The sequence below is a fragment of the Pyrgilauda ruficollis genome, unplaced genomic scaffold (assembly GCF_017590135.1).
Source record: "Pyrgilauda ruficollis isolate IOZ18807 unplaced genomic scaffold, ASM1759013v1 scaffold9, whole genome shotgun sequence".
NCBI classification, from domain to species: domain Eukaryota; kingdom Metazoa; phylum Chordata; class Aves; order Passeriformes; family Passeridae; genus Pyrgilauda; species Pyrgilauda ruficollis.
Window position 1 is genome coordinate 11,344,499 of NW_024531043.1, and position 12,814 is coordinate 11,357,312.

Genomic DNA, 12,814 nt, shown 5'->3' on the forward strand with positions numbered 1-12,814 from the left:
TTGACAGTGGATATCATTTCTATCTCTTCAGTGAAGGAACTGTGCTAATCAACCCACAGTGACCCCACTGCACTGGCATCATTTAAATGTACAAATCCAAGCTTCAGGTGATTTCATTTACACACCATCTCCTCAAAATGTTTTTTCTTTGAATCATAGAACATGTCCAGCTTTTGCTCCCTCTCTCAGGTGTCAAATCTGTTTGCAAAATTCCACCTCTGTCTTCTGCAGGCTGGGCAATGCACAGGTTTAACACAGAGATTTAAATTCACATTTTTCTTGGACACTGAAGAAGAAGAAGCAGGATTGCTTAGGTGAAAATCCTGGAAATCCACCCCCACATTAGGGAGAGTTGCTTCTTCGCAGTCTAAATCTGGGCAAGTGGAATGACAGATGTGTAACACTGATAACCTGGTTCACAAAAGGCATTCTGAGATGCTTCTGTTCCCACCCGAAAGCACAAAGCTGCATATTCTTTTGCTCTCCAGGTTGTGCAGATTCCAGTGGCAGCTGTAGTGGGTTATCTCATTATATTCAGAAGCAGAGAGTTGAAGGCAGTACCAGCAGTGCCTTAAGAGGGTGTTTGCAAACACTTAAAAAAGCATCAGAACAGGTTCTATAAAACATGTAGGAAAAATGGATGTCATAAGAGATGGACTGGATAAAGGGTTTACAGGCCTGGAGTTGGGAATGATGCAGATCCAACAGTCTGCTGGCCAGCTCTGTGGTGGTGACCAGTACTTGTCACATCCTCATGGGCAACAGCTCTGGCTCATCACGGCTACCTTCTGAGGACTGTGACAGCCCAGCACTGCTGTGGTCCCAAAACAGGGCTGTTCCACCACCCTCAGCACAGAGCAGTAGCTCACAGACCCCTCAGACACAGCCACCACCCAGGAGCAGCTGCAGATGCTCACACTTTTGGGGAAGAAAACTGGCTTTCAGGTAGACTTTGCTTTCCTGCCATGACAAATAAGGAATAATCCCAGTGACAGCTCCAGTGCTGAACGCCGTTCCCAGAGGATGCTGAACCTCCTCCTGCTCCTGCTGTGCTGTGTTCCCTCTGGAGCTGCACACACGCACATGCACGGCTCTGCTCTCCCAGCTCCCAGCCAGGGAATGATAAGTTACTTATGCCAGACACACACACATATCACGGGGAGTCAAAACAGCAGTGTCAAAAGCGGCAGGAACGGGAGGTTACAGCAGTGACAGCTCAAACGAGCCTGTTCCTGTTTCTGTGATGCAAACGAGGCTGCACAGCCCTGAAACAGCTCTGAGAACAAGCCACCTTTGGTGGAGCTACAATTGCTTTAGCTAACAAGATGCAACGCAGTGAGTTTGCTGTGTGTGAGGAATGCAAAGTCATTTAGAACACGCTGGGTTTTGCTGCAGGCAGGGTGACAGCGATGGGATTCCAACAAAGGCTCCAGAGGAAAAGCTATCCCCACGGCAGGATGGGTGCAGGGGCTGTTTGGTGTATTCCACACAGCTTCCCACAGCATCTCTTCCTGGGGAAGGGAAGAAGCAGAGCAGGCACAGCACGGAGCAATCTGGGCATCTTCACTCCTTCTGCCGGGAACTTGGTATCGCCTTTTCAGCAATCAAAAGAAATGAGAGCCAAGGGGAACTCTGGATCTGTCATGCTCCAAGCAACCTGCAGTGCCCTGTTCTCCCTTTAAAGAGCAGCAGATGTACTGTGTGCATTAATTAAACAAGAGCTTATGGATTTCAGAAGCAAATCAACTCATTTACAATAATACAAGTACAGCACAGCCAGAAATAATGTAGTTGTGCAGAAGGACTGAATTTAAAAATAAACGTGTGATTGTAATCTCCAGATGCTGCTCTGGCTTGCTGGGCATTATCCCAGAGAAGTGGGTAGGTCTGATACATGAATAAAAATGAGTGTCTTTGGCACAGGATGAAATCTGCAGTGGGCACGGACAGAAAGGTCCCTGTGTGCCAGGCTGCCCGTCTGCCGAGCCCTGGAGGAAAACTTGGCTCTGTTCTGCCAACCTCCTGCTCAAAGCCACGTCACACCAGGGCTTGGTTTTTGCATGGGAAAAATCATTCCTTGATGGCAGAGGCCAGTGGGCTTTCTGCTGGTGCTGGCTGGGAGAACAAGGTCCAGGGATAGGAGCAATGTCCTGCTGACATGCAGGAGGGGACAAGTGGATCCCTGCTCCCCAGCCTCCTCTGCACCAGGGATGATTGAATCCCTGCTCCCCAGCCTCTTCTGCACCAGGGATGAGGTGAATCCCTGCTCCCCAGCCTCCCCTGCACCAGGGATGAAGTGAATCCCTGCTCCCCAGCCTCCCCTGCACCACAGAGCTGAGTGAGAGACATGCAGAGACAGCTCCTACCTCAGCTTCAACCTGCCTCTTTCCCTGAGGGAATCCCGGTTTTGAGTTCTGGGAAGAGACTAATTTTTAGCTCAAGGTCTAAAGGGAGGTTTAAAAAGACATAAAACTCTTAAGAAGTGAAGATGTACCAATCTGTCACCCCACTGAATCCCAACAGCTCTTGCCAGGGAGTCACAAGTGCTGCATGTTGGGTGCAGGCAGAGCCCTTCAGAGATGGAACACGAAGGACCAGCACAAAGCTATTTGGAACAACAAAATGAGCAATCCATTATCCACATCAGGCCCAGCACTTACTCTAAAATAGGTGCAAAAATGCATCAAGATGCCAGCCTGATTTTCTTAACTGAGTCTGTGCCCCTGAGGTCAATAACAAGGAGGAAAATCAGCACATTTTTGCACAACTCATATTTTCCCTGTAATACAGGAGACTGTTTTGAGGAGGCAAGAACAAGAGTCTGATTGCCTTTTATTAACCTGCTGGAAATAGCCAAGAACCTCACTGGGGATTTTGCAAATGCAGCTGTCTTTCTGAATATCCTATCTCTGTGCACCAACAACATTCACTTCGATACCTTCTCTCTCCCATAAATCATTTACCAAAGGGCCCTGACATGGCAGGACAACACAAATCCCTGTGCTAAAAAACAATGACTCCAAGTAGTGATGGAGGGGGAGAAATGCAGGGGAAGCCTTCAGCACAAGGCAAAAGGAACAGCCTTGGATACAGCTGCAATGCAGGTAATGGGGTTTGCTGTGGGGGTCACTGCTCCCCAGTTCCTGGGACATGAGAGAAGAGGGATTAAGAGCATATTTACTACAGTTCCTCCAGGCCTGCAGGAGAAAAAGCTCCGGGCTGTCCAGTTTCAGAGGCTGAAGAAGAAGATTCAGTCAGAAAAATCCTCTGGATTTACAGAAATAATCCCTGATGACCAGTGGTCATGGGCAGACTGCTGTGAAAATTCCATGGGTTATGCTAACAGACACATTTCTGAATGTCCATTTGAAAAAGCTTAAAAATGTGATATTGGGGGCTTCAACAGTGAGTAACAAATCTGAAACATGTCCTTGGTGCAAGGAAGCAGCCTTGGCAGGGGACAGAATAGCTCAAAATCAGGTTTCAGAGATGCTTTAAAATGAATACAACGCTGGGTTCCCAGCTCTGCTTCGCCAAGTTCCCTTACACGATTTCTCCATTTGCTTTCTGACCTCCATCCCACACTTGGAGCACAGCAGAGCAGCAGCTCCCTTGGCTGTGACACAACAGCTCAAAGGGCTTCTTGCCATTGCACCACTGATGCAGTAGAGAAGCTGGATTCTCTCAGTGCCACTCAGCAAAAGCTGTTAATTTTTTTTGCATGTATAACACACTGAAATCGATAACCCTCTAATCTAAATTGTTTTTCTACACCTTGCTTATCACAGAGTGACAAAGCAACACTCAGGTTCCACAGATACACCACCCTCAGCTCCAGGACACTGCTGGATCTGTTCCTTCCGAATCTTAAATCTTAAATCTTACATCTTACCTTGAAAGAAAGGCTTGATGCTGCTTTATCGTGTCCAGCTCATAGGTGGATGAATCACTCCTTTTTCGTGGCAGCTGCTTCTTTGGATCTTCTCCATTGCTACGAGGAATATCAATGTTGCTCCTGCTGAGGTGTCTGCTGGCTTCCAGATTCGAGCCACTGGAACAGTGGCTGTTGTTCACTGTTATCCCAGGAGACAGAAGGTCGGTATCCTGGGATGTGAAATGTATGGATTTAGCTGAATTAAGAATACACCCACATGGTAACACCTCCCTCCTCTCCTCCTTTCCCCATTTACCCCAAGATCCAGTTGAGGCCAGTACAGAATCTCAGGCCCAATCACTCCCTAAAGTGTGGGTGATGCTTCACACCAGAGGGTGAAACATCCCTGTTTAGAGCAAACACACCCAAACTGACACCCATATGCACCTTAAGAGACATCTGCCACTGACAATGAACAGAGTCTTTGCTGTTTCAGGAGATCCTTACTCAAACCAGGCTCTGTGGAGGAGCTGGGAGCCAGCATTACCTGGACACTCACCACGCTCCCTCGCCGACTGCTGTTCTGGCTCTCAGACACGGTCTGGTTGCTGTAGCATAAGGCATCAAATCCCAGGATCCCTCCAACACAGTCCCCTACCAAGCAGACCTGAGACAGGAAACAAGCAGGGGAGGACAGGGAGGAAGAATAAAAATGAAATTAAAAAAAGAAGCCCCTTGACTTCAGTTCAGAACTAAGTTATACAGAGAGCTGGATTACAGCTGGACAAGCTGGAGTGACAGGATGCCCACTGCCTTCATCAGTAAAACTGCTCAGCCAGTGCAATCCATCACTGCCTGCAGACTCCCATTCTCTCACACAGCTCAACTGTCCTGGCTGTCCCCACCAGCCAAGTGGAGCAACAGGACAGCAACACAGAGCCCTGATCCTGGTGCTAACTGCAGAAACCAAGCTGGATCCCCTTGCCAGCTGCCTGTGCTACCTCAGGGAAGCTTGTGCCCATTTGCATCCCGAGGGGTAACAGTGTTCTGCCTCCAAGGGTAGGAGCAGACAGGCACAGAAAAGCACCAAGATCCCTGGGCAGGAGAGGGCTGGCTGGGAAGAAGCTCAGAGTGAATAAACCACACAACAGCAGTGCAGTGTCACAGCTCCTCTAATGTCTCTGCCCTTGTGGGGCTGGGGAGTCACTTTGCTCAGAGGTGTGAGGCTCAGTTGTGTTCTTTATGAGGTGCAGTAGCTACACAGCCTCAAAAAGTAAACCCATGGGTGTGACAGCTCCAGCATGAGCTGCTGAAGGTCCTTTAAAGCCAGGAATGCTTAAACAGCCTTGGTTTGCAATGGGGACGAGACCATGTTTAGTAACAAAGGCAACATTCCTGCTCAGGCAAGTTGTGTCACACTGAAACCTGATTAACTTCACAGCTTTGGAGCTTCATTTCTGAACACAAACTCAGGCTTTGCTTCAAATCCCAAAGGTTCAGGACAGAGCACAAGCAATAATCTCTCCCTCTCAGAAAGAAAGGAATGGAAAGCACAGCATTTCCTTATTGCAGCCCAGCACTGTCACATTTCCATCCCTCCTGAGAGATTTATGGCACAGAGAGTTTCAGAAGGAAATTGCTTCCCTTGCTCTTCCTCTGGCTGTGGCCTGAGCAGCCCCTGGCTCACCTGGCCATTGAAGGAGGTGCCCTCCTGGGATTTGATGAACTCACTGTAGGCCTGGTTGGCTCTGACAATGACAGTGGCCACGGCTTCCTGGTACTGCGGGGAGGACGTGGCGAGCAGGGGCAGTGCAGCGAGGGGAATGTGATCCTGGCTGTTGGACAGGCAGCCCTCGTCATAACTGTATGGGCTGAGGCTGCAGAAGGCAAGAGACAGTGGGAATAAGGGGAAAACAACTTGCAGGCAGTACAGTCAAGTGTTGTGGTTCATAAAAAAAAGCCTCAAGACAGAAAGGCCATTTATTCCTCTGTGAATGGGTGAGAGCTTAATAAATCTTTCCCTCCCATCAAACGTAAATCTTCAAGGACAACATACTTACACCGACAGAACAACCTCCAGACAAGGAATTAAATCCTTAGTATTTATTGGATTAATTAGAATAAATCAATCTCAGAACTTGTGCTGCATGATTACTGTATTCACTGCAGCTGAGTATGAAATCGAGATTGAATGCCTGGCTGGGACATTAATAAATGCATTCTCAAAGCACAGTCAGAGCTCCCAGTGCTACATGCAGAACATCTCAGGGAAACAAATAAAACAAAACAAACCTACACTCCGTGATAAAACAGCATCAACTTACCTGGACACCAGGGAAAATGCTTCAGAGCAGATGGCTGGGCAAGGAACAAGTTTGATGGCAATGTGTCCCAGAGCAGCTGGATAATGCACCCTCATCACCGTGTCAAACACGGTCGTGATGGTGTTGACATCCCCTTGCTTGGAGCTCTGGTCACCACTTCCTGAGTCCAGGATGTTCCCTCCATGGAGGACCAAGAGGAGGACATGGATTTTACTTGGCTGCATTAATGGCTGCACTGATTCGTCCTAGGTGGGGATGGAAGAGGGCACACAGAAATGCTCATTTTTCAAAGGGGTGTGACTTGTGCTTAATTTATGGCAAAGGCTATTAGATACACCACAATACAATACTGAGAACCTGAGTACTCCTTTCAGGTCTCTTATTCTACACTTTTGCATGCACACAGCCTCAGTCTGCCTTGTCAGAAATAGAAGGAATGCTGAAAGTAAAAAAAAAAAAACCAAAAAAAACCAAAACCAAACCCCTGGATCAAATTGTATCCAGGTAAAACATGGCAGCAGTAAAGACATCCTTAAAAAAAAAAAAAAAAACAAAAAAAACAAAACCAAAACCCTGGGTCAAATTGTATCCAGGTAAAACATGGCAGCAGTAAAGACATCCTTGTGTATATTAGGGTGGAAAAATACAGAAGTAAGAGATGGGTGCTGTTTTTTGCTGAGCTCAGCTGCAGCAGTTGGCAGTGAAACACATTCAGCAAAATTAAGAAATGAGATCAAACAGGTCAGCAAGTGGCAAGTTACTGAGAAGTTGTGGGAAGATCAGTCATTGCATGTTTGCCTAACACAGAAGTTATAAATAAGACTTCAGATTTGCTTAAACTGTTGCAAGAGAGGAACTGAAAAGAAAAAAGTCCATGACCCCATAACCTAAGGAATGGCCAGCATGTGGCTGGGAGACTGCTGCATGAACACAGTCAGGGATTTTAATTTGGCTGTCCAGGTGATTTGCTTATTGTGTTGAACCAATTCCTTGCCTAAAGAGACAGGATGTAATTTGGGGGAAGGAGGGAATTGTATCCTTATCATTAATGCCCTGCCAGAAGAGCTGTAAGCCCACTCCTGATGCCCCAGGCAGGTACAAGAGCATCCATGTGCACACACTGTAACACAACAGAGCAGTAACTATTTTTAATATCTATTTGCTACCAGGGCTTTCAGTGTTTACAGCTCCCACACGGACTCAAATGCTCCATCCCACACCTGTGAGATCTGTGCAAACCATTCTGTACCTGACCCCTGTGCTCACAGAGACATCTGAGAACATCCTGAGCAACCCCCGGCTGCCATCCAGAGGGGGCAAGGAAAGGATGGAGGGCAGCAGTGTTTTCCATTTGGCAAACTGTTCTAATTCTAGCATCCTCAGTCACCTGTTGTCCTTTGAGCAGCGACTGAGTCCCTGACAGACCTGCTGGTGGGAGGAAAGCATGCCCAGGCACACATTAGCAGCCTAATAACTACATCACATTTTCGCCGGATAATGCTTTAGCTTGTCTTACTACACAGCCCACCAGAAGTATTAAAATTCTCATCCAAGTCTGTAATAACGATTTTTCCAGACCTCCTGCATAAGAATGGCCTTGAATTATTTAGCACCATTCCACTGTATTCATGCCTGCTCTTCAAACCTTCTCTGACTCCGGTTTTAGCACCTGCACAGTGAACCCTTCCCTGGGTGGAGGCACAGGAGGAGCCCTCAAAGCGTCTCAGCACCTCTTCTGTTTCCAGACAAGTGTTCTAAGTGTTCATTTGGAGAACAACATGAGTCACCAAGCATAGGTCATGCAGAAGTTTATCAGCAGTGCTTTGGAGGCACCTTTCAGTTTATTACCCTCTGCTCTGAAGGAAGTGGGGAACTGCTGATCAGTTTAAGGGTGGAGGTAACTATTTAGAACTTCCTTGTAAGATCTGGAGCCTCTTAAAACACCTAAATCCTGAACCACCTTCAAGTGAGGGAAGCTTTTAACCTGAAAATCATTGCAATTGGTGGCACAGGAATTTCATACTATTTTAGCAGACAGCTTGTGAACAACTACAAATAACTGTCTTTTTCATCTTGCTTTGAAGTCTGTTCTTTTTCTAAAATGAAGGCAGAAACAGGAGGGGGTTGAGTTTGCACAGCCCTCTGAAGAACACAAGTTTCCCACACCATCTTGAGCTCCAAGAGAAATCTTAGGGCTGTGACTTAACTTATTTTGAGGTGGCCAGAGCTGTTCCCCTCCCAGCCACCCACTCTCCTCACGGCCCTTGAGCTCTCAGTCTGTTATGGAAAAGCCAAACCACCATGAACTTAGAGCCTGGCACAGACAGTAATTCCAAAACTCATGATCTTTGATGGACCACTCAGACACAATGCAGGCACTCTGCAAAGCAGCTGCACCACCCCTGCAGCACAGACAGGCAGCTGCTGAAGGGCAGGATGAGAACAGCCAGCCCGGGGTGTCTGACCAGGACTCTGAACTGCAGAAAGCTGGGCTGGCTCACTGTGGTGTTATTTATTCATTATTTTGCCCAAAGTACTGACCCAGGCTGTGCTATAACTGGATTCCAAACACGACTCTGAGCAGCTCCATGCTGTGGGCTACAGCTGAGTGCTGTCCTTTGCACCTAGGTGCTGCAGGATCATGTTCTCCCACTCCCACATCCACACTTGCTCATCTGGCATTGCAGGATAGCCCTTTCCTTGAGCTGCTCTGATCCCCACAGGATTGCCAGTTTTTTGCAGCTGGATACCTGATGCTGCCTGCAAACTACACAGCATTTTCTACATGATGTTCCAAAGATGGGTGAAAAATCCCTTAAATCAGAATTACAGAAGAACACACAAGGTGTTACCAGGGCTTCAGCAGCACATGGAGACAAGACACTGCTCACAGCAAAGGGACCGATTTGTCCCACACAGAGACATTCCAGCAGCAAAGGATCCCATTACAAGAAGCCAAAGCACTCACCTCGATGATGCTGAGCCTCTCCACGCTGGAGCCAACGTGGTACTCTGCTGATGTCTCCTGGTACAAGTCACCTGGAAGCACAGAGGTGTAAAATGTCAGCACTGCCAGATGCTCTTTGGCAAAGACATTCTTCCATAAAGACACTGCTTGTTCCAATGCCTCACATCTCCTTCATTATTTCATCAAATCATCCTCTCCCTCCTTCCTGCCTCCTTCCACCTGAGAAACCTGGGCAATGCTGGGTCATTTATTTTCCAGCAATTTCTCGTAACCTGGGTAAGAGCTGAGGACATTAGTGAGCTCTTCTCTCATTACAGAGATCTGGTACTGCTGCTTTATTAAGGATGGCAACAATGGGAAATCCCTGCACGACTGTCAGAAATGATTGGTTTGTGGGAAAATAAAAGGAATTGCTTGAACTACGCTGGGGAGTAGAGATCTGATGTATTCCTACATCTGTGCCTACACAGACTAACTTTGTAGAAAAAGTCTGAGTGTCACCTTCCACCGTGATCACTCTGGCTGAGGAGCTACAGCTTCCTTTCACCATTTCATAATGATGAGCAGAAAATAAAACTGAGCCAGATACAGCCAGGAACAAAGGATGGAGCAAAAGGAAAGAAGAGCCAGGAGAAATTCAAGTCTTTTGAGAAAGAGCTGGGATATTTCATCATTATATGAGAGAATCCTGGCTGTCACACAAAGGAGCCAAACCAACATGGAAAATAAAAGAGAATCAAAAGCTATCCCAGCTCCCACTGAGCAAATCTTTTCCAGCAGCACTGGGCAGTCATTTTTATGCTCTGTCTCAGCTTCTCCCTTTGTGAGATGAGGATAACAAGTTTTACCTTGTTCACAATGAGGCTGTAACAATTGCCTGGAAATACTGTAAAATAGCACATGCAGTTTGTACTTGGAAAAGAATTACCCTGGACATCATCGCATTCGGGGGTTTCAATTTTATCCATCAGATCGTTGGAACTCCATTTGGTTATTTCTTTCGGGAACATTTCCTCATTGTCAGACAAGTCCTCTTTAAAAAAGATTTTTTGAGAGTCACAAACACAAAAACAGGTATACAGAAAAGAGCAAAACCCAGAATTTTAAATAAAACCCACAACTCTGTGCAATCTATACACATTTGGATAGCTTAAGTCAAAATAAACAGTATACTTCACCAGCTTTTGTTACATAGAAACCAAAGCACCTTTTGAAAAGTAAACAAAATGTTTTAGCTGCATGATTTAAACAAACAAAACTCCTAAAACATGGAAAGAAGTAATCTGGATCTTTAATGGTACCCTTGCCATTCTCTCTGATGGTGCCAAAGCAGCCAGAATGCTCCAGCACAGGAGAGGACAAAGCAAGGATTCCCACTGGGACCCTCCCAGCCCTGTTTGAGAGCTGTGGGATTTCTCTGGGGGAAGAAGGGACAAGGATCACTGCTGCTCATAGAACCAAACACTAAAAAGGCAGGAGCAATAAAGGGAATGTGAACTTCCCAGGCTGATTTCCTCAGGAGATGAGACACCCATGGATCTGTCTTTTCCTGCCTATCTCAGTATCTTCCAAATCCCTTGGCTCAGTTCAACCATAGTCAATAAAGAATAAGGGTCCCAAAAAAAAATATTATCTTCTTAGAAGTGTAATTAAAAGGAAGAGACATACAAAGGGGAGCTCTCCTTTCTCTCTCTTTTTTTCTTTTTTTCCATTGAGGATGCATCTTTTGCTGCTACGATGGTTAAGTGCTTTCTAATTTATTTATACCTCTGTGCCTAGTATGTCTTTCCTGAAAATTTTGGGCTTGTAAATTGAATAAAGAGTTATAAACGTAATAACAGCAGTAATTACAGATGTCTTGAAGATCTAAAAGCTGTAATCTTCAGAGTCCCAGACTAGGATTTCCCCTTTCTTATTGCTGTACAGTTACTAAGAAAATAATTAGCTAGAAGAATCCCACAATGGGGAACAAAAAAAGGTTATGAAATATATTAATCCTTTCAGCAAATCTGAGCAATAGCTTAAAAAAAGAATGTATGAAGGGCACTAGGTGAAGATCCAAGCAAGCCTGATTATTTTTAGGAGTTTCTATTTCAACTTTGACCATAAAAAGAGAGCAACCTGGAAATTTTGTACCAGCATGCCATTTCCTTTTTCAGCCATGGAAAGAATTTGAGTAAATCCCAACTTCCCTGCACACAGGAGTGTGGAGCTGCCTGTCCAGAGCAAGTGGAAAGCCCAGGCCTGTAACACATGTGCTGGCAGAGAATTAAGAGGACGATTGCACTCTAAGCTCCTCCAGCAACTTAATCCAAATATTAAACTTAATTCCTTGAGAGGTCTAATTACAGCCCTTACTGCTGCTCAAGTGATCCCTGAATGGGATATTACTCCCATTATTAGCATTTATTACAGGATAGATATTCGATATTACTGTATTTGTCACTATCTTTACCAGTGAATGAGGGTGAGTGGGAAGCTGGAGACAAGGAATCTTCTTGGGCTCAGGTTACGCCCACTGCACTGCGAGGAAATGTGTGTGTGTGGATGGGAAGCACTTCTGAGGAACTCTGCTGGCTGTTGACTCACATCCTGAGCCCTGCCAGTTCCCATGGTACCGACCCCGGCAGGATGAGCTGCGAGCTGAGCCTCATCCCTGCTCACAGACCCGCAGTCTCTGCGGGCCAAGGGGCACCCAGAGGTCCCGGCTGGGGATGGGGCTCTGTTCAGCTGCACACACATGCCAAGGCTTTGACTCACGAGCCAAAATCCCACCAGATTTAGGGACAGACTTTTCAACCCAACCATGCTGACTGCAGAGGACAAACTGTGCGTACACAGAGACTTGCAGGAGAGCAGCTGCTTTTACTCTTAGCAACCTCCTGCAAGTATTGCAACAGAGGTGCTCAAGGCTCATTTTTGTTAATTCCCCTTCCCAGGCCTGTTAGGAGCATGCCAGGGATTCCCTGGGCCCTGGATCCCAGGCAGAGCTGCCTTCATCTCAGTTTTATTACTGAGTAATTAAAAAGGCAAAAAGCGCGTGGATAGCGACGGTGCCGTTGGGATGACTCACTCCTCTTCCCTTACATTGCTCCAGTAAATCCCTCACATACTTGTTGTAAATGCTATGTAAGTTAATAAATAGTGACACTTAAACTAAGCTGGCCCTTCCCTTTCCTGCAGGAGGCAGGCATTTATCCCAATTCACACATGTCCCAGCCATTTCACTGCTGTTGTGCAGCTCACCACACTAACACACCCCTTTCTGCCCCACAGTTTGACATCCAGGCCTAAACACTCATGGGAGAACTCTTCTGGAACATGGAACATGATACTATCAATTTTTGGAGGTTGAACTTCAGATGAGCATCAGGTTTGCAAAACTGGGGTGTCATTTTTTAACAACTGCATTTCCCAACTTCATCAGCAAATATTGCACCTCTCACTTCCATCAGACAAGCCAGGAGGAGAGTCCATCTGTTGTCAATAGAGATGGAGCCCTCCAGGCTTAAATTTGCATAAAGTACAATATATAAAATGAGTGCAGAGGAACAAAGCTTCTTCACACACACATGCATAGAGGAAAAAAAATAGAACAGTGTTATCTTAATACAGATTATCAAAATTACTTTGAGAATTCTGAAATCA

The 12,814-nt window shown here is 46.2% G+C and overlaps 1 protein-coding gene across 13 annotated transcripts in view; it reads right to left on the reverse strand.

Annotated features, from left to right (window-relative positions):
• PITPNM2 (phosphatidylinositol transfer protein membrane associated 2) overlaps positions 1-12,814 on the reverse strand; it is a 125,295-nt gene that overhangs the window by 22,483 nt on the left and 89,998 nt on the right. For 12 of the 13 annotated variants that reach the window (XR_005956910.1, XR_005956911.1, XM_041488424.1 and 9 more), the window contains 6 exons: positions 10,095-10,199; positions 9,167-9,237; positions 6,199-6,443; positions 5,562-5,751; positions 4,422-4,541; positions 3,893-4,104 (listed from right to left, as the gene is read on the reverse strand). Coding sequence is in view for 11 of the 13 variants with exons in the window: in XM_041488424.1 (XP_041344358.1) it covers positions 3,893-4,104; positions 4,422-4,541; positions 5,562-5,751; positions 6,199-6,443; positions 9,167-9,237; positions 10,095-10,199 (943 nt within the window). In the remaining 2 variants the exon portion in view is untranslated. The remainder of the gene's footprint in view (positions 1-3,892; positions 4,105-4,421; positions 4,542-5,561; positions 5,752-6,198; positions 6,444-9,166; positions 9,238-10,094; positions 10,200-12,814) is intronic. The other variant, XM_041488420.1, reaches the window with a different exon arrangement.